Source organism: Anopheles coustani, chromosome 3 (genome assembly GCF_943734705.1).
Source record: "Anopheles coustani chromosome 3, idAnoCousDA_361_x.2, whole genome shotgun sequence".
In the NCBI taxonomy this organism is placed as follows: domain Eukaryota; kingdom Metazoa; phylum Arthropoda; class Insecta; order Diptera; family Culicidae; genus Anopheles; species Anopheles coustani.
In genome coordinates this window covers 53063614-53081612 of record NC_071288.1, presented here as the reverse complement: position 1 = coordinate 53081612, position 17999 = coordinate 53063614, and the positions used below count along the sequence as shown (strand labels likewise).

At 45.4% G+C, this 17999-nt stretch overlaps 3 protein-coding genes across 4 annotated transcripts; 1 reads left to right on the top strand and 2 right to left on the bottom strand.

The window, feature by feature from the left end:
• The first annotated feature begins 306 nt into the window (after positions 1-306).
• LOC131271976 (probable ATP-dependent RNA helicase kurz) lies at positions 307-4322 on the top strand. Its single transcript, XM_058273574.1, has 4 exons — positions 307-439; positions 519-3829; positions 3895-4097; positions 4175-4322. Exons 1-4 carry the CDS (start codon positions 365-367, stop codon positions 4252-4254), a joined length of 3669 nt encoding a protein of 1222 aa, XP_058129557.1. The 5' UTR covers positions 307-364; the 3' UTR covers positions 4255-4322.
• A 105-nt stretch (positions 4323-4427) lies between these two features.
• Positions 4428-6951, bottom strand: LOC131271983 (5'-AMP-activated protein kinase catalytic subunit alpha-2). 2 transcript variants are annotated; one of them, XM_058273583.1, is made up of 3 exons: positions 6186-6951; positions 5364-6116; positions 4558-5300 (listed from the first exon to the last, which is right to left on the bottom strand). In XM_058273583.1, the coding sequence occupies exons 1-3, from the start codon at positions 6660-6662 to the stop codon at positions 4890-4892; spliced, it is 1641 nt and encodes a 546-aa protein (XP_058129566.1). In that variant the 5' UTR covers positions 6663-6951; the 3' UTR covers positions 4558-4889. The 2 variants fall into 2 exon arrangements, with proteins under 2 accessions (XP_058129565.1, XP_058129566.1); XM_058273582.1 differs by having other exon boundaries at positions 4428-6116.
• A 4312-nt stretch (positions 6952-11263) lies between these two features.
• On the bottom strand, positions 11264-14511 carry LOC131262736 (uncharacterized protein K02A2.6-like). The gene is made up of 3 exons (XM_058264804.1): positions 12983-14511; positions 12395-12935; positions 11264-11518 (listed from the first exon to the last, which is right to left on the bottom strand). Exons 1-3 carry the CDS (start codon positions 14509-14511, stop codon positions 11264-11266), a joined length of 2325 nt encoding a protein of 774 aa, XP_058120787.1.
• Positions 14512-17999: the final 3488 nt, after the last annotated feature.

Below are 17999 nucleotides of genomic sequence, written 5' to 3'. Positions count from 1 at the left end.
GAGTTATGTTTTCTTTCATTTTCCTACACGTATGGCACTTTAAGAGCACGGGTCTTACTGAACATATAGTTATAATTGAACAGTTCTTAAACTTCTCAAAGAAATATCGTAAAAAAAGTGGGAAAATTGCGAGAATATCCGATAACTATGAACCGATAGCAATAACCGTTTTGTTGCCAACTGTCAATTTAATTCAATCTAAGCTGTCATTGAGGCAACCCTATTTTTGCTGCATCGGCGCAAGTTTAAGCATTTGTTAAATGTCAACTACACGTGCTGATTGAGAATGTAAACAAATCGGAAGCTAGAAAGCCGGGATTTTGTCGCTGTGCGTTTGCAGTTTAGTAAATTCATTGTATAAGCAATGGGTAAAAGAAGATTTAATGAGAAAGGCCGTCGGCAGGTGGAAACAATTGTCGATGATTCAGAAACGAAAAAGGTTTGTTATGAAAATACTCTCGTGTGTTGTGTAGCATTTTTTACCATCGACCGTTTCGCTGTTGTACTATCTTTTTCAGATTAAATTAGAGTTCGCCGCAGACCAAGAATACGGCGTAGAGGATAATGCGAACGTTTTAGTGCTACCGTCGAAGAAGCGCGCTACAAAAATAAAATCCGACAAGGCAGTAGTTACGAAAATACTATCGAAAAAGCAGCGCAAACGATTGGAGAAGATTGTCGATCAGAAAAAGAAGAAAGAAAATCGATCCAATCTGATCGCTTCCCTCATCCAGGTGCAGGCCACAAAAGAAGAACTAAGTGGCTACCGTAAATTGAGCGACGTGCAAACGAAAGGTCTCAAGCAGCGCTTCAAGGAACAAAAGTTTGGCGTAACGATGGTGGAGAAAAGTGTGTCCAACGCCAGAGATCAGTCGGTGGCGAAGCTCCGAAGTTTGGTCGGTAGCCGGCGGAAAAGGTTGGCACTGTTGCGCCAAAGTGGACGCTTGCTGGGAGATGACGAGGCTGAGGAAGGGGAGACGGAACGAGATCCGAATGTGGTTGGCTTAGACGAGACATCGTCCAGCGAGGATGAAAGTGAGGAAGAAGAAATGGACGAAGGGGAGTCTTCGTCGGAGGAAGTAGTAAAAGCGGAAGACTCTGTTGGTTGGACTGTGGAAGAACAGATTGACAATGAAACCCAACCAGAGGATGGCGATAAACCTGGAAATCTAGTCGACACAGTTAGCGAACCTGAAGATAAACCGAAAACTGCAACTCCAGCAATTGTGGACCGAAAACCGGCCACCTACATCCATGTTGAGCGCGATTCGAGCATTCAAGCAGCACGGTTAAAGCTCCCCATACTGGCCGAAGAGCAGGTGATTATGGAAACGATAAGTGAGAATAAAATTACAATTCTTGCTGGTGAAACGGGAAGCGGCAAAACGACCCAGATCCCTCAATTCCTCTACGAGGCTGGCTACGCCGAACGAGGCCTGATCGGTATAACCGAACCACGGCGTGTGGCGGCCATTTCGATGTCGAAACGCGTGGCGCTGGAAATGAACCTCTCGACCGATGTCGTCTCCTACCTCATCCGGTACGAGGGCAACGTGACCGATCGGACGAAGATAAAGTTCATGACGGACGGTGTGCTGCTGAAGGAGATAGAGGTGGACTTTTTGCTCAACAAGTACTCCTGCATTATACTGGACGAGGCTCACGAACGGAGTGTGTACACGGACATCCTGATGGGGCTACTGTCGAGGATTGTCCGACTGCGCGAGAAACGTGGTACCAATCCGCTTCGGTTGATAATTATGTCGGCGACGTTACGCGTGCGTGACTTTACGGAAAATAAGAAACTCTTTCTTGATGTACCACCCGTCATAAGCATTGACTCGCGACAGTACCCCGTGACCGTACACTTCAACCGGACGACACCGGCCGATTATTTACGCGACGCATTTCTGAAGACGGTGAAAATTCACACTACGCTACCCGATGGAGGAATATTGGTTTTTCTTACCGGCCAGAAGGAGGTGAACACCATGGTACGGAAGCTGCGGAAGATGTTTCCGGCGCTAGACGCTGGTGAGCGGAGCACTGACGCTACGGCGGGTGAACGTCGGGAGGAAGCCGGTGTAGAGGATGAAGATAATTTTGATAACATTCTGCGGGGTAAGAAAGCTCGCAAGAAGTCTCAAACGCAGGGCAAGAAAAACCGCAGGCCGTCCTTAATGGTTCCGCGGCTTCCTCAGATCGATTTAGATGCGTACGATCTGCCCCATGCGGACGATACGGAGGGTGATCTGCGGGACGTTAACGACTCTGGTAGCGAGCTTGACGATGAGGATGGCATGGATCTACGCGACGAGGACGACCTGGACGGTGTATCGGAACTGAAGAAAAACCAACCCCTATGGGTGTTGCCGCTGTACGCGATGCTTCCGCCGGACAAGCAGCAGCGCATTTTCCAACCTCCCCCACCGGGTGCCCGATTGTGCGTGGTGGCAACGAACGTGGCCGAAACGTCCCTTACCATCCCGGACATAAAGTACGTGGTCGATTGTGGCCGACAGAAGACGAAGCTGTACGACAAAACGACCGGCGTGACGGCGTTCGTGGTGACGTACACCAGCAAAGCGTCCGCCAATCAGCGTGCGGGACGTGCGGGTCGTGTCGCACCGGGCCACTGCTATCGGCTGTACTCAAGCGCCGTCTTCAACGACGAGTTTGTCGAGTACGCTCCACCGGAGGTGCAGCAGAAACCGGTCGATGGACTGGTGCTGCAGATGAAGTGCATGGGGATCGACAAGGTGATCAACTTTCCCTTCCCGTCGCCACCGGATCCGGTGCAGCTGCAGGTCGCCGAGCAGCGGCTGTTGAAGCTCGGAGCGCTGGAAGAAATCATTCTGCAGGGTGATGCACCGGGCAAGAAATCACAGACGCTTACCCGCGTGACCGACTTGGGCCGCACGATGGCTGCGTTTCCCGTTGCGCCTCGCTTTGCCAAAGTTTTGGCCCTCAGCCATCAGCATGCGCTACTGCCGTACGCGATATGTCTCGTGGCGGCACTGTCAGTGCAGGAGGTGCTGGAAGAAATCGCCCTCACGGAGGACGGCCCACAGAATGAGAATAGCAAGCGGTGGCGTCAGAAGCGAAAGGGTTGGGCTGGCCAGGGCGAATCGTTACTGCTCGGTGATCCGATGATACTGCTGAAAACGGTCGGGGCAGCCGAGCACGCTAACAGCAAGGGGCTGTTGGAGGCGTTCTGCGTGGAGAACGGAATACGCGTGAAAGCGATCCGGGAGATACGCAAACTGCGCGTCCAGCTCACGAACGAAGTGAACGCGAATCTGCGCGAAATGGACCTGTCGGTCGATCCGAACATGCCACCACCGACGACGCTGCAGATTCGCCTTCTGCGCCAGCTGCTGCTGATCGGTATGGCCGATCAGATCGCCCGCAAACTGCCGGATGCTGAGATCAAACTGAAGGCGGATGCCCGTCGATTGAAACATGCCTACAACCTACCGACGATCGACGAGCCGGTCTTCCTGCACGCCAGCTCTGTCCTGCGCCGGGAGCTTCCACAGTGGGTGTGCTATCAGGAGGCGTACGAAACGATCGTACCGGTAGGAGGCGATGAAGGTGGCAGCAAAACGAAGATGTTTATCCGCGGTATTACCGCCATCGAGCCAGAATGGTTGCCGAAGTTTGTACCGAATGTGTGCAACATTATGGACGTGCTGGAGGAACCGATCCCACCCGTCTACAATGCGGAAAATGACTCGATCGAATGTCACGTGAAGGCAACGATCGGCAAAACGAGCTGGGAATTGCCGAGCTCGTTGGTGGAGATGCCGAGGAATATGTTACGGTGCAAGTGAGTGAGACACGAAGATCGATTTTATCGATAGCCTCATCACATGCTGATTTTACTCATTACAGATACCTTCTGAAGTTCATCCTGATGGGAGATATTTTTAAACAACTTAAAACGTTTCGTAAATCACTTCTGTCTTCGCCAGACTCGGTGCTAAAGCAATATGCTTCGGCCGTGCCACGGATCGATGCAGCGTTGAAGGTGCTCTTTGCTAACGAAGTTTTTAACGCCAGCCGGTTGCGGGATCTTTGGCGTGTGGATTCCAAGTGTAAGGATCGGAAACAAGATCTTTTATACCGCATAGGCCACAGCGAATTAACCTTATTTCTTTGCCTTTTCGATTAGTTTTCCTCAACGAGTACAACGGATTTCTACCCATTTCGTGTCAAGATGATGTTGCAAAGCTGTGGCCGCCTTCAAGTTGAGTTGTGGTATCACAGTATGATAAATCAATCAATCAATAATTAAAAAACAAAAATAAATATATTAAACGACTGTCTACTTTTTTAATGCCGATTGTTGGAATACATTAGACTCCCGATTATCCCGCCAATGGGTTAGAACCAACCTGTACAATATAAGTTGTTATTTTTATGATTTATATTCCTATTCTTTATTATAATTTTTATGGCGGACATAGTTATTTCGTTCTTATTCTTCGATTTTTTCACGAATTGTTCCTCACATCCCTTCGTAGGGCGCACCTTGTACGTAATATGCAAGTTTTTTTAGGTTCATCATGACTCAATCTGTAGGCCGTAGAACATTATGCTTCAATCTGTCCACCCCAAGTATTTGGTCTCTTTTTGCCATCGGTTTTAACATTTCCGCATGTATGTATGAAGTTTCTTTTTAAGTGCGATAAGGAAAATTCAACAAACGATTATTATTATGTACGTTATATTTTACACCTACAATGAAAACAGGTTACACAGTTTCGTGTTTTTGGTTTTGATAACAGGTTCAAAGAATCTTTTTAATAAAATAGATATTTAGTGCTCCCACTGTGCCCACCAGTCCCTTCCCCTCCCGCACAGCGCTTTACAAGCGCTACCCGACACTAACGTGCCAGCTGCGCTATTAAGGCACCGCACATCTCAAAGAACTCCATCGTGTGGTGGCCGCTCGGCTGGTGGTTCGGTATGCCCATACCCCCAAAGCCAACCGGTGGCGGTGGCGTGAGACTCTCCATGATCACATCATCGCCCTGTTCGACCTCTTCGTTCGTCAGCGACTTGAAGTCCAGCAGATAGTTCTTCGGGTCCACCTGGTACAGCTGCAGCGACATCTTGACCTGCTTGTCGTTGCGCGCGTTGTACTTGCGTACGCGCACATGGTACGGATTGATGATCTTCCACTCGAAGTCGAGCGCCTTCATGGCCCGGTACACCTCCAGCATGATGTCGTTCGGTTTCGACTGCGATCGAATACCTAGATGCCATTTGGCACGCTTGACCGGCGTGCCGCGATGCTTATCGGCCGGCATTACCGTCGACGATTGGTTGATCATGCTGTTGAGGGGTGGCTGCGGTACGTTTTGTGCCCCCGCCGTCGTCACGGGACGATCGCGCAAGGGTGCGATACGTTCCGGGTGAATAGGAGGCGATTTGAAGGGTTCGTTCTGGTTGGCGTGCGTTGCTGTTGCCGGTGCGGCAGTCTGCGGTTGGCCAAACTTTCCATCTGCCCCTAGCGGCGGCGGACTGCCGGCAACGTAGAACTCCTTCAGCTCCGCCTTGGCCGCCTCGTCTGCGATGCGCTTGTTGTCGATGATCAAATGATACGCGATCGCTAGCTGATCGTGCGGGTCGCCACTGAGCAGGGCGTTGTGTACCTCGTGAGCCTTGACGCCAAACTTATCGCACACCTCCGTGACGGCGTTCGTGTCGATCACGCTGCTATCCTGCTCTACTGGCGAAGGGAAAAGGTACGCCGGTAGGTCCTTCTGAAACCATTCGTGCTTCTTGATCTCCTCTACCGTCGCTCGTTTGAGTGGGTCGACCTGGAGCATCTGGCACAGCAAGCTAACCACCTGCTTGTTTAGGTACTCGGGAATGGGGAAAACGCCCGACTTGATCTTGCGGAACAATGTCGGTACGTGCTCGTCGTCGAATGGAAGTGTACCGCACAGCAGTGCGTACAGAATTACGCCACACGACCATATGTCAACTTCCGGACCGGCGTACAGCTTACCGGAGATTACCTCCGGTGCGGCATAGTTGGGTGAACCGCACGATGTTCGTAAGAATTCTCCATCCAACATCATGTTGGACAGTCCAAAGTCAGCAATCTAAAAGCAAAATTTGACACAAAATCATTATTAAATTGCGCCACTCAAGACGAACCTTAATCACCTTACCTTTACGTGACGATTGTGGTCTAGTAGCAAGTTCTCCGGCTTCAAATCGCGATGCACAATCATGTGACGGTGGCAATAGTCGACGCCGGAGATAATCTGCTGGAAAAAGCGACGAGCCTCCGATTCCTGCAGCTTCCCGTTGGTTACGATGTAATCGAACAGCTCGCCCCCGCTGACGTACTCCATGATCATGAAAATATCGGTTGGCGTCGAGATAACCTGGTACAGCTTGATGATGTGCGGGTGACGGAACAGCTTCAGGTTCTGTATCTCACGCCGAATCTTGCCCACCACATCGAGGCTTTTAATTTTCTGCCGGTTCAATATCTTCACCGCTACCTTGTGCTTTGTCACCTGATGTTCGCCAATTTTTACCTTCCCGAACGACCCGGTACCGAGGGTGTTACCGAGAATGTAGTGACCGATTTTCACCAGCGGCTGAGCCGTCGTTCCCGATTGCGGACCCTTGTCCCCCATGGTGACACTTCGATGGGGTGTGCGCTCTTTTTACGCCTCAAATTCTGTGCACCACTGCACAAGTAGTGTCCTTCGTTCTTTCTTTTTTTTTTATTTGCCTCAGGCCACTGGTCAATTGCTTATTCCACAACGTTCCACAATGTGTGAGGATGGCACGGTGGGGGAAAACTGTCGTGGCGCTTACTTCCTCACATAGTCGAAGATTTAGGCTAGATAAAACGGATTTAACTGACGATTAAATCTAGCTAAAACCAAAACAAATAATTCTTCCACGATGATCTGTACAACATTTGATGTCACACGACACAAGGTATAAGAAAAAATGGTAATGTTTGTGTTTTTAGAGAAAAAGCAAACAAAGTCAATTTCAACTGTAATTGAACGTAGTGCACTGGCCAGGGTTTCTGTTATTACATACTTTATTGATGAAGGATAGTAACAGTGACCATTAAAACACAATTTATTTATCGAACCACTGTCCCTATGCAGGGGTTTTATGAGGAGAATTCTTTTATTCTGGAACTGTTGAAGTGAAAATCTCGTCGCAACCCCTCAAGTGGATGGTGTAAACTTGGATGCTTAGTTTACGTAACAATAGCACAGGGTGATTATAAAGTACGATGTTCTGAAATAACTGTTCCCCAAGTGTTCTACAATGGTGAGCAAAGAGACAAAATGTTCGCCTGGCATTATTCCCCCAGACTTTTGAATGGGCGATCGTACGGATCGTGATTATGAGAATAAAATCGTCGACTTGTGTCCCATCGGAGTTTGGTGAGTTAGTTGCTTGGTGAGTAAAACTACCGTGGCTCTTTGAACTGCCATGGGACACTGATACCACGAAGAAAGAGTTTGTGAGGTGAGAGAAATCTATCTCACTTGGCGGTATTTTAGCGTGTTGAGAATGTATTTTTTTTCTTTTTCTCACGATCCGCGAATCGCCAACAGATTGCGGATCCTCATGGAGATCGACCTAGGATCACTCAGTTCGTGGAAATGAATCGTTTTGCGCATCTCTATTGTAAACGTGTTGTATTGTAAAAACCTAGGGGTTTCTATTGTTTATCCAAAGGAAGATTGTACTACGTTACCAGACAGCAAATCTGCAACATGAGACAAATGTAATAAAAGTTTGCGTTTAATTTAACCATTTGATGCCCAGATTTTCTTTCAAACCAGGATATTTTTTCCAAGTGTTTGAAACGTACGCAAGTTTTTCCAGAACCAATAAAGAATGTAGATCTCGAGTAACATTTAATCTACTCCAATTCATCAAACCGAATTTTAATTTCAAATGGGATTTCCATGCATTCATCTGGGGATGTTTTCATTTATTCTTCCTCCTTCTTTTTCTAAATTGTGAATTGAAACATTATTCCCCATATTCGAAACATTGCGCTGGTTCCGGTTCTGAAAAGAGAGAAATCGTTTTTTGGTAAAAGAGTAAATGAGGCCCCGGGCTAGATTCTCCTCTTCCTACTTGTTCACATTAAGCGCCTGAAGCTATGCAAAGCGCGACACATGCATTCTTTTCGAATATTTGATCGCTAACGGTTCGGTTAAAAGAACATAACGGTTTAAACTAATCACGTAGTGGTGGTTGAATGCGGGTTAATATACTTTTTCATGTTAAGTTACTAGTAAGTAAACTATACCACTCATGATGGACAGCATGAAACAATGAGTTTAGCCGCAGAAATGATTTGGAAACGGCGGCGCGCCCGCAGCGAGCGCAGCGAGCGGACTGCGCTAGGTCTACCGAAAAAGAGAGTTTGTTATAGTTTTGAGAAATAAGGGGGGCCCGTGGGCCCCCCTCATACCGCACCCCCTAGGTTGATTGCGTAGCCGAAATTAACGGTACAAACTACGTTTCAAATACTCGTAGGTTGAATTTAACGAATTAATGTATCACCAATTGCATACATTCAGTTTAAACGTCAACAAGAGGTGTAGCCACGATCGAAAACATGGCGGCCGGGGCCTCATTTACTCTTTTACCCGTTTTTTTTCTTTTTTGTTATTTTATCAGGAGAAAGATCTTCTGGTTCGGGAGGGCAAGTGTTATCCCCGATCAAGACACCCATTCTCCTAAGAGAATGGGTAGTGTGGGATTCCTACCCACTAAGAAAACTCCTGGGACATGAATAATTTTTTTTATCTTTTTTTTTAGTTTGGAATACTATAATGTAACCGGTTAAAGGGTTAATGAAGCCTCGGGCGTCGTGTTTATTGGTTTTGCTAGTAGCAAGATCACCCTTTGCCTAGGCAAACGGGAAGATGTTCGTTGATTATGGGAATCTTTGCCGTTGAAGCCGTAACTGCCGTCGGTAATTCGATAACAGCAGCCTCTTTTCACCAAACGTAGCTTTAGAAATGCGATTCAGAGCACTCTTTCTGGTACACCGTTTTCTCAGACATTTGGAAGGCATATCAGAACATTTTTTTTTTAATTTTAGTGACTGATCTTCTTTGGGAATACTCTGATCGAAACATTCCCGAAGGACCACTCAATATTTTTTTTATAAAAAATATATTTTTTTTTAATTTTAGAGACTGATCTTCTTTGGGAATGATCTGATTGGAACATCCCCGAAGGACCACTCAATAATTTTTTTATAAAATTTTTTTTTATGTTTTTTTAGAGACTGATCTTCTTTTGGAATATTTTGATCGGAACATCCCCAAAGGACCAATCAATAATTTTTTTTATAAAAAATAATTTTTGTTTTTTTAATTTTAGAGACTGATTATCTTTGAGAGTATTCTAATATGCTTGCAAATGCTTGAAGATATGCAGTGTTAGAAAGAGTGCATCGAATCGGATTTGTAAAGCCACGTTTTCGGAAAAGAGGCTGCTATTACCGCATTACCCGCCACAGTTAGGGCTTCAACGGCGAAGGTTGCCATAATCAAGGCACATCTTCCCGTGTGCCGAGGCACAGGCTGTATGCATACAGCAAAACCAGTAGACACGGCACACGAGGCTTCATTTTGCCTTTACCCGATTATTATTAAAACATGTTTAAAAAAAGATGAAAAGAAAAGAAAGAGAGAAAACTAAATACATAATTAATCGATTACTGAAACCATCAGAAGAAAATTCCCTTATTTCATCAATATCCGAGAGTCTCGGTTTCTTCATGATCTGAAAATAAATAAAACGAAAGTCGATTAAATACCATTCTTCAACCTAAAAACACCTTATTGTAGGAAAAAGTTGTTTATATCTACTTACAGGCCTATAATTTTTATCTCTATACCTATATTTGTAAAATATTGGAACCTGCATGTTCTTCCTGCGTTCTTTTTCTTCCGCTGTATAGCCATATTTGTCATTGTCTAGGATGGTGAACAATTGTTTAAACCCTTCGCGTCTATTTGTTGATTTTCTTTGGCATTCTACACATTTCCCCACCACATTTCCCATTTTCGGTGAAGACCTTTTCTTTCTGCAAAATATAAAGTCCAGAAAGGCGCTAAGTATAGTTGTTTGGGTTGAGCGCCTTTTTGAGCGGGAGCGAATAATATCACATCTGCAAGCCATCTCGTCTCATAAACAATTGATTCTAAATGGGTGCTGCGTTTGATTTATAAACATTTTTGATACATTTTCCACAATAAGACTACTTGATGCTAAGTTTGGTAGACTAATTTCCAAATTTTTCAATTTCTCAACAACCACGGTAGGCTGTGCGTTTATACAGTTTTGTTTAGTATGTATGAAAATAAATGAATCAATTTCAACCACTGGAAGAGAGGATGGCAACATTCGAACCAATTTAATCCACTGAAATCCACCAAATGCTCGTATTACGAATTAACTAGTGTTGCATCTTATACACATATAGAAAGTGAATCGAACTAAACATGTCTAGGAAAAGTTTGTTTTCATAAGTTTTATGTTTTTGGGTTTAAAAGCTCTTTATTTTCTACTTAGACTCTTAGACAATAAAACATATTAAAATTATGGAACCCGTTACGCTACACACGTCCGAACGCACCGGAGGTCAGGTAGCCAGAGAGCGAGGCCAACGCTTCGGCCCCGTCAGCTACGGCGATCCCTTTGTGATCCCGATCGTGGCATCACCCGAAGATGGAACTCATCTACGGAGAGCCCGGGTTCACGCTGCATCTTACTGGCGTATAACATCTCCCCCCTTTAAATTTGTCCGGTACAAGTCAAACCTACTAGGAACTTTTCTCCTACGAGAAGAGCGTCGTGGCTGCTGTACCGGTAACGGCTTTGGACCGGCAAATCTGGGTCTACCTGGAATCCTGCTGACGTGGGGATGCGATGAAGAAGATGCAGGTTCTGTTGCAAGAACGGGAACTGACGAAGATGCAGTCGGTGACGCTGACGATGACACAGACGCTGGAACTAACGATGACACACATGGTGCAGTAACTTGGACAGAAGGTGGCGATAGCGTACATTGCTGCGAAGACGATGATGCGGACGATGACGATGAATTAGCCGTTGGTGTAGGACCTTTAGCGTGTAATGGTGGTATGTGCCATTCATCTAGTAAAATATCTAAAGGCAACTGTTCCGGCTTAGTTGCAATAGGCGCGTCTCTAGTGCTGTGGGCGCTCTTCCGCATCTAATTGATATGCCGCCGAATGCTTCTGTTGTCTTCCGTGATCACTTCATACATCACTCTACCATGCCGATTCACTACTGTTCCAGCGATCCAGTTCCAGTTGTTACCAGAATACATTTTGACATATACTGGATCTGCGGGACGGAATTGTCTGGCAATTTCAGAAGATGGGTCCGCTTTTACCGGAGAGGGCGGAGGCTTCAGTAACTCCAAGGATGTTCGCAGCTTCCTTCCAAACATAACTTCGCCCGGAGTCTTTGAATGTAGACACGAATTGGGTGTGGAACGATACGTTACTAAGAAAGTGTCCAGTGCTTCCTTCATAGGACATCCTTCCCTTGAAATTTTCCTCACCGCTCGCTTAAAAGTGTCCACGAACCTCTCGGCCTGTCCGTTGGACTGTGGGTGAAAAGGAGGCGTTCTGACGTGTTCTATTCCTTGTTGCATGCAGAAGTTTTGGAACTCAATACTGCTGAATTGCGTTCCATTATCGGAAACCAATGTTGTCGGGGCTCCAAACCGAGCAAAAAGGCTTCGTAATAAATCAATTGTAACTGTTGACGTTGTGGTTGTCGTCCGAATGATTTCTGGCCATTTTGTGTACGAGTCCACCACCACCAGGAAGTACTCACCGTTCACTGGCCCTGTGTAATCAACGTGGACACGTTGTCACGGAGCAGTAGACTCTGGCCAGGGAGATGGATTGGAACGTGGAGCTGATTTGGCTTCCTGTTGACATGGCTGGCATTTATTGACCCACTCCTCAATGTCGCGGTCCATGGAGGGCCAATAAAAGTAGCTTCGTGCTAACGCTTTCATTCTCACTATGCCAGGGTGTCCGCGATGTATTTGACGAAGGCATTTTTGCTGCAGCTTCCGCGGAATCACCACTCTTTCTCCAAACAAGAGGCACCCGTCTACGGTTGTTAATGCCTCTTTCCTAACATGAAGTCGTGACATCTCACCTTCATACGAACCACTCGGCCATCCAGTCTGTACGTATTGGTATGTGTTTTTGAGAATACGATCTGTTGTTGTTTCCTTTGCGACGTCGTGAAATGTTAGTGGAATAGTTTCTAATGCTTTGACTGCTGTTTCTTTTATCTCTCTTTCCATAACTTCCTGACGTACGGTTAATCCATATTCCTGCATGCGTTCCAGGACCTTGGTTACGGCGGCATCATGTTCCTGCACAGTTGCTGCGCCGATTACTATATCGTCCAAATAACCGGAAACGCCTGTTAAGCCAGCCAGCATGGTGTCCATTAGCTGCTGGAAAGTGGCTGGCGCGATTTTGATTCCTGGCGGCAACCGATTATAAGTATATAAGCCGCGATGCGTGTTGATGGTCAGCATCGAGCGATATTGGGGTGCAATCTCCACATGTAGGAAGGCATCTGACAAGTCGATCTTACCGAAAATGGTGCAGTTTGCCAACCGTGCGAAAATGTCCTCCGGCAGGGGTAGAGGATACTCGTAGGGCTGAAGTGCTGAGTTTAGCCCTGTACTGTAATCCCCGCAAATGCGAACTTGGCCGTTCGCCTTTCGAACCACGACTACCGGGGCTGCCCAATCGGATGATGTTACCGGGGTGATGACTTTTAGCTGCTCTAGTCGGTCGAGCTCGCGATTGACCGTGTCCTGAAGAGCGTACGCCACCGGTCGTTTGGGCCTAAAAACAGGAGCACAATTAGTATTTGGAACTATCGGTATATTTGCCCGAGTGCACAATCCTGTGCCGTTGAAGACCATAAGTCCAAGGCATCCACGAGATCGGTTCCCAGGAGAAGAAGTCCGGCGTTTGCTACTCGTATTGTAGCCTCTGTAGATCGGTGTCCCATGCTGACTGTGCATGAGAACTCGCCGTCGAGATGCACGTTGCCCCCGGACGCAGATCGGGCGATGACAGATGGTGGAGCCAGATGAGGGCTACCAAGCTGCGTCCAGGCCGTCCGGTCGATGACGGTGATATCTGACGCTGTGTCGAGCTGCATCTCGAAACCGACACCATTGATGATGACTGCTGCGAAGCGACGCCGTTTTTGGACACTACGGACATTGACTGTGACCACCCGGATTGCTGTACGCCGCTTCCCATGGTGCTTTCCGGAATGGCGTCGGAAACGTTTCGGCTTGCAGAATCCGGTTTTATGGCCGACCTTGTGGCAGGCGCCACACTTATTGGAACGGAAAGGACAGTCGCGGACCCAATGAAGCTCTCCGCAGAGCCAACACGCCGTTTTGGGTCCCGATTCCGTTGTAGGCCGCCGAAAACGTTGGTTAGCTGGTTTTCCACTTTGCATGGCAAGAACGCGATCGTGTGCGGGCGCTTCGATCCTGGCGCTGTCTTCCTTCAGCGTTACAATGCGGTTGCACTCTTCCGATAGTTGTTGCAGAGTGATTTCCGGGTGCTGCTCGATCCGTGCCAGAAGCTTTACACGGATGTCCCGGTCGTCTTCATCCTTCAGGCCGCTCACCAGCATAAGGCACTTAAATTGTTCCTCTGTCATGGCCGATAGCTCAGCATCCACACATGCCTTGTTGACCCGACAGGCGAAACCGAGTAAGTCCTCCCCTCGAGCTTTTGATGTATTGAAACATCTATGACGCTTGCTCAAAAGGGATTCCTTACTGCCGAATAGTCCCTTAAGTGTGGTTACAGTCTCGGCGAAGGTGAGGTCGCGGAAAGCGCGAGGGAGTATGAAACTCGTGAAGCGATTATGTTCGGCGGTGCCCAGCTTCCTCCCCAAAAGACGCACTTTTGCTGAATCGCTTAAACGGCAAGCGTCGCGATCGAAAAGGTCTTCGTAGCGGTCGTACCACGCTCCGAAAGTGATACCCGCCTCCGCGTCGTGATGGAATTCGGTGATGCTCTCCGCGAGTGCGTTCAAAATTATCTCCGGATCATTCGGCTCACGCTGGCTATCCGCTTGCTTTGCCATTGGCTCTTGTTGTAGCATATTGGCCATCCATTGTTGCTGCTGAGATATTTGTTGCTGCAACAATTGCATTATTTGCAATATTACTCCGTTATCGCTGCTTGGGGACGCCGACGCGAGCTGTGGGAGCGATGGCGGCGCTGATGGATTTTGCGATGGCGCCGGGTGATGATGCTGCTCGGGCGTTGCCTCCGGGAGCGTATGCGGCATCGTGCCGTTTGGTGATGGCTGAAGCACGGACGATGCGGATGCGAACATTCCGGAGGATCTGCGCTGTTCGTCCGTGTGTTGTTCTGCTGCGTTGTTCATGTTCAGCGACGATCGTCTTTTTTTTTAACACTTTCACGACACACGTTAAAAAATAAATAGTTCAATAAATAATCAACCGTTCACGAACACTAAACACGCTTAACCGGGGTTCAATCCACTACTATCCTCGTCGCCACTTTTATGTTTTTGGGTTTAAAAGCTCTTTATTTTCTACTTAGACTCTTAGACAATAAAACATATTAAAATTATGGAACCCGTTACGCTACACACGTCAGAACGCACCGGAGGTCAGGTAGCCAGAGAGCGAGGCCAACGCTTCGGCCCCGTCAGCTACGGCAATCCCTTTGTGATCCCGATCGTGGCATCACCCGAAGATGGAACTCATCTACGGAGAGCCCGGGTTCACGCTGCATCTTACTGGCGTATAACAATAAGGAGCTTCCATACATTCATCTAGGAATGTTTTCATTTATTCATTCGATACAACGCGCTGGTTCCGTTTCTGAAAAGAGAGAAATCGTTTTTTTTTCTTTTTTGTTATTTTACCAGGAGAAAGATCTTCTGGTTCGGGAGGGCAAGTGTTATCCCCGATCAAGACACCCATTCTCCTAAGAGAATGGGTAGTGTGGGATTCCTACCCACTAAGAAAACTCCTGGGACATTAATATTTTTTTTTAAACTTTTTTTTAGTTTGGAATACTATAATGTAACCGGTTAAAGGGTTAATGAAGCCTCGGGCGTCGTGTTTATTGGTTTTGCTAGTAGCAAGATCATCCTTTGCTAGGCATACGGGAAGATGTTCATTGATTATCGGACTCTTTGCCGTTGAAGCCGTAACTACCGCCGGTAATTCGATAATAGCTGCCTCTTTTCACCAAACGTAGCTTTAGAAATGCGATTCAGAGCACTCTTTCTGGCACACCGTTTTCTCAGACATTTGGAAGGCATATCAGAACATTTTTTTTAAATTTTAGTGACTGATCTGCTTTGGGAATACTCTGATCGAAACATTCCCGAAGGACCACTCAATAATTTTTTTATAAAAAATATTTTTTTTTTAATTTTAGAGACTGATCTTCTTTGGGAATGATCTGATTGGAACATCCCCGAAGGACCACTCAATAATTTTTTTATAAATTTTTTTTTTGTTTGTTTTTTTAGAGACTGATCTTCTTTGGGAATATTTTGATCGGAACATCCCCAAAGGACCAATCAATTTGTTTTTTATAAAAAATAATTTTGGTTTTTTTAATTTTAGAGACTGATTATCTTTGAGAGTATTCTAATATGCCTGCAAATGCTTGAAGATATGCAGTGTTAGAAAGAGTGCATCGAATCGGATTTGTAAAGCCACGTTTTCGGAAAAGAGGCTGCTATTACCGCATTACCCGCCGCAGTTAGGACTTCAACGGCGAAGGTTGCCATAATCAAGGCATATCTTCCCGTGTACCGAGGCAAAGGCTGTATGCATACAGCAAAACCTGTAGACACGGCACACGAGGCTTCATTTTGCCTTTACCCGATTATTATTAAAACATTTTCAAAAAAAGATGAAAAGAAAAGAAAGAGAGAAAACTAAATACATAATTAATCGATTACTGGAAAACTATTAAACATCAGAAGAAAATTCCCTTATTTCATCAATATCCGAGAGTCTCGGTTTCTTTATGATCTGAAAATAAATAAAACGAAAGTTGATTAAATACCATTCTTCAACCTAAAAACACCTTATTGTAGGAAAAAGTTGTTTATATCTACTTACAGGCCTATAATTTTTATCTCTATACCTATATTTGTAAAATATTGGAACCTGCATGTTCCTCCTGCGTTCTTTTTCTTCCGCTGTATAGCCATATTTGTCATTGTCTAGGATGGTAAACAATTGTTTAAACCCTTCGCGTCTATTTGTTGATTTTCTTTGGCAATCTACACATTTCCCCACCAGATTTCCCATTGTCGGTGAAGACCTTTTCTTTCTGCAAAATATAAAGTTCAGAAAGGCGCTAAGTATAGTTGTTGTTTGGGTTGAGCGCCTTTTTGAGCGGGAGCGAATCTCGTCTCATAAACAATTGATTCTAAATGAGTGCTGCGTTTGATTTATAAACATTTTTGTTACATTTTCCACAATCAGACTACTTGATGCGAAGTTTGGTTGACTAATTTCCAATTTTTTTAATTTCTCAACAACCACGGTAGGCTGTGCGTTTATACAGTTTTGTTTCAGTGCGTGCGGATTTGTAGCTCAAAACGTTTAGTTTATATGAAATTAAATTAATCAAATTCAACCACTAGAAGAGAGGATGGCAACATTCGAACCAATTTAATCCACTGAAATCCACCAAATGCTCGTATCACGAATTGACTAGTGTTGTTTGTTGTTTGTTTGTTTTCATAAGGAGCTTCCATACATTCATCTAGGGATGTTCTGAAAAGAGAGAAATCTTTTTTTTCTTTTTTGTTATTTTACCAGGAGAAAGATCTTCTGGTTCGGGAGGGCAAGTGTTATCCCCGATCAAGACACCCATTCTCCTAAGAGAATGGGTAGTGTGGGATTCCTACCCACTAAGAAAACTCCTGGGACATGAATAATTTTTTTTATCTTTTTTTTTAGTTTGGAATACTATAATGTAACCGGTTAAAGGGTTAATGAAGCCTCGGGCGTCGTGTTTATTGGTTTTGCTAGTAGCAAGATCATCCTTTGCCTAGGCAAACGGGAAGATGTTCATTGATTATGGGAATCTTTGCTGTTGAAGCCGTAACTGCCGCCGGTAATTCGATAATAGCAGCCTCTTTTCACCAAACGTAGCTTTAGAAATGCAATTCAGAGCACTCTTTCTAGCACACACTCTTCTTCTCAGACATTTAGAAGGCATATCAGAACATTTTTTTTTTTAATTTTAGTGACTGATCTTCTTTGGGAATACTCTGATCGAAACATTCCCGAAGGACCACTCAATAATTTTTTTATAAAAAATATATTTTTTTTTTTAATTTTAGAGACTGATCTTCTTTGGGAATGCTCTGATTGGAACATCCCCGAAGGACCACTCAATAATTTTTTTATAAAATTTTTTTTGTTTGTTTTTTTAGAGACTGATCTTCTTTTGGAATATTTTGATCGGAACATCCCCAAAGGACTAATCAATAATTTTTTTTATAAAAAATAATTTTTGTTTTTTTAATTTTAGAGACTGATTATCTTTGAGAGTATTCTAATATGCTTGCAAATGCTTGAAGATATGCAGTGTTAGAAAGAGTGCATCGAATCGGATTTGTAAAGCCACGTTTTCGGAAAAGAGGCTGTTATTACCACATTACCCGCCACAGTTAGGGCTTCAACGGCGAAGGTTGCCATCATCAAGGCACATCTTCCCGTGTGCCGAGGCACAGGCTGTATGCATACAGCAAAACCAGTAGACACGGCACACGAGGCTTCATTTTGCCTTTACCCGATTATTATTAAAACATTTTCAAAAAAAGATGAAAAGAAAAGAAAGAGAGAAAACTAAATACATAATTAATCGATT

Bases quoted from the DNA above. Each gene is read 5' to 3' on its own strand.
- LOC131271983 (XM_058273582.1), bottom strand. From the start codon at position 6,662: ATGGGGGACAAGGGTCCGCAATCGGGAACGACGGCTCAGCCGCTGGTG. The intron at 6,117-6,185 runs GTAAGGTGATTA...TTTTGCTTTTAG, and splicing joins ACCACAATCGTCACGTAAAG to ATTGCTGACTTTGGACTGTC.
- LOC131262736 (XM_058264804.1), bottom strand. From the start codon at position 14,511: ATGAACAACGCAGCAGAACAACACACGGACGAACAGCGCAGATCCTCC. The intron at 12,936-12,982 runs GCAAATATACCG...TCCTGTTTTTAG, and splicing joins GCACAGGATTGTGCACTCGG to GCCCAAACGACCGGTGGCGT. The intron at 11,519-12,394 runs GTACGTCAGGAA...CTACATTCAAAG, and splicing joins TGCAGGAATATGGATTAACC to ACTCCGGGCGAAGTTATGTT.
- LOC131271976 (XM_058273574.1), top strand. From the start codon at position 365: ATGGGTAAAAGAAGATTTAATGAGAAAGGCCGTCGGCAGGTGGAAACA. The intron at 3,830-3,894 runs GTGAGTGAGACA...TACTCATTACAG, and splicing joins AGGAATATGTTACGGTGCAA to ATACCTTCTGAAGTTCATCC. The intron at 4,098-4,174 runs GTAAGGATCGGA...CTTTTCGATTAG, and splicing joins TTGGCGTGTGGATTCCAAGT to TTTTCCTCAACGAGTACAAC.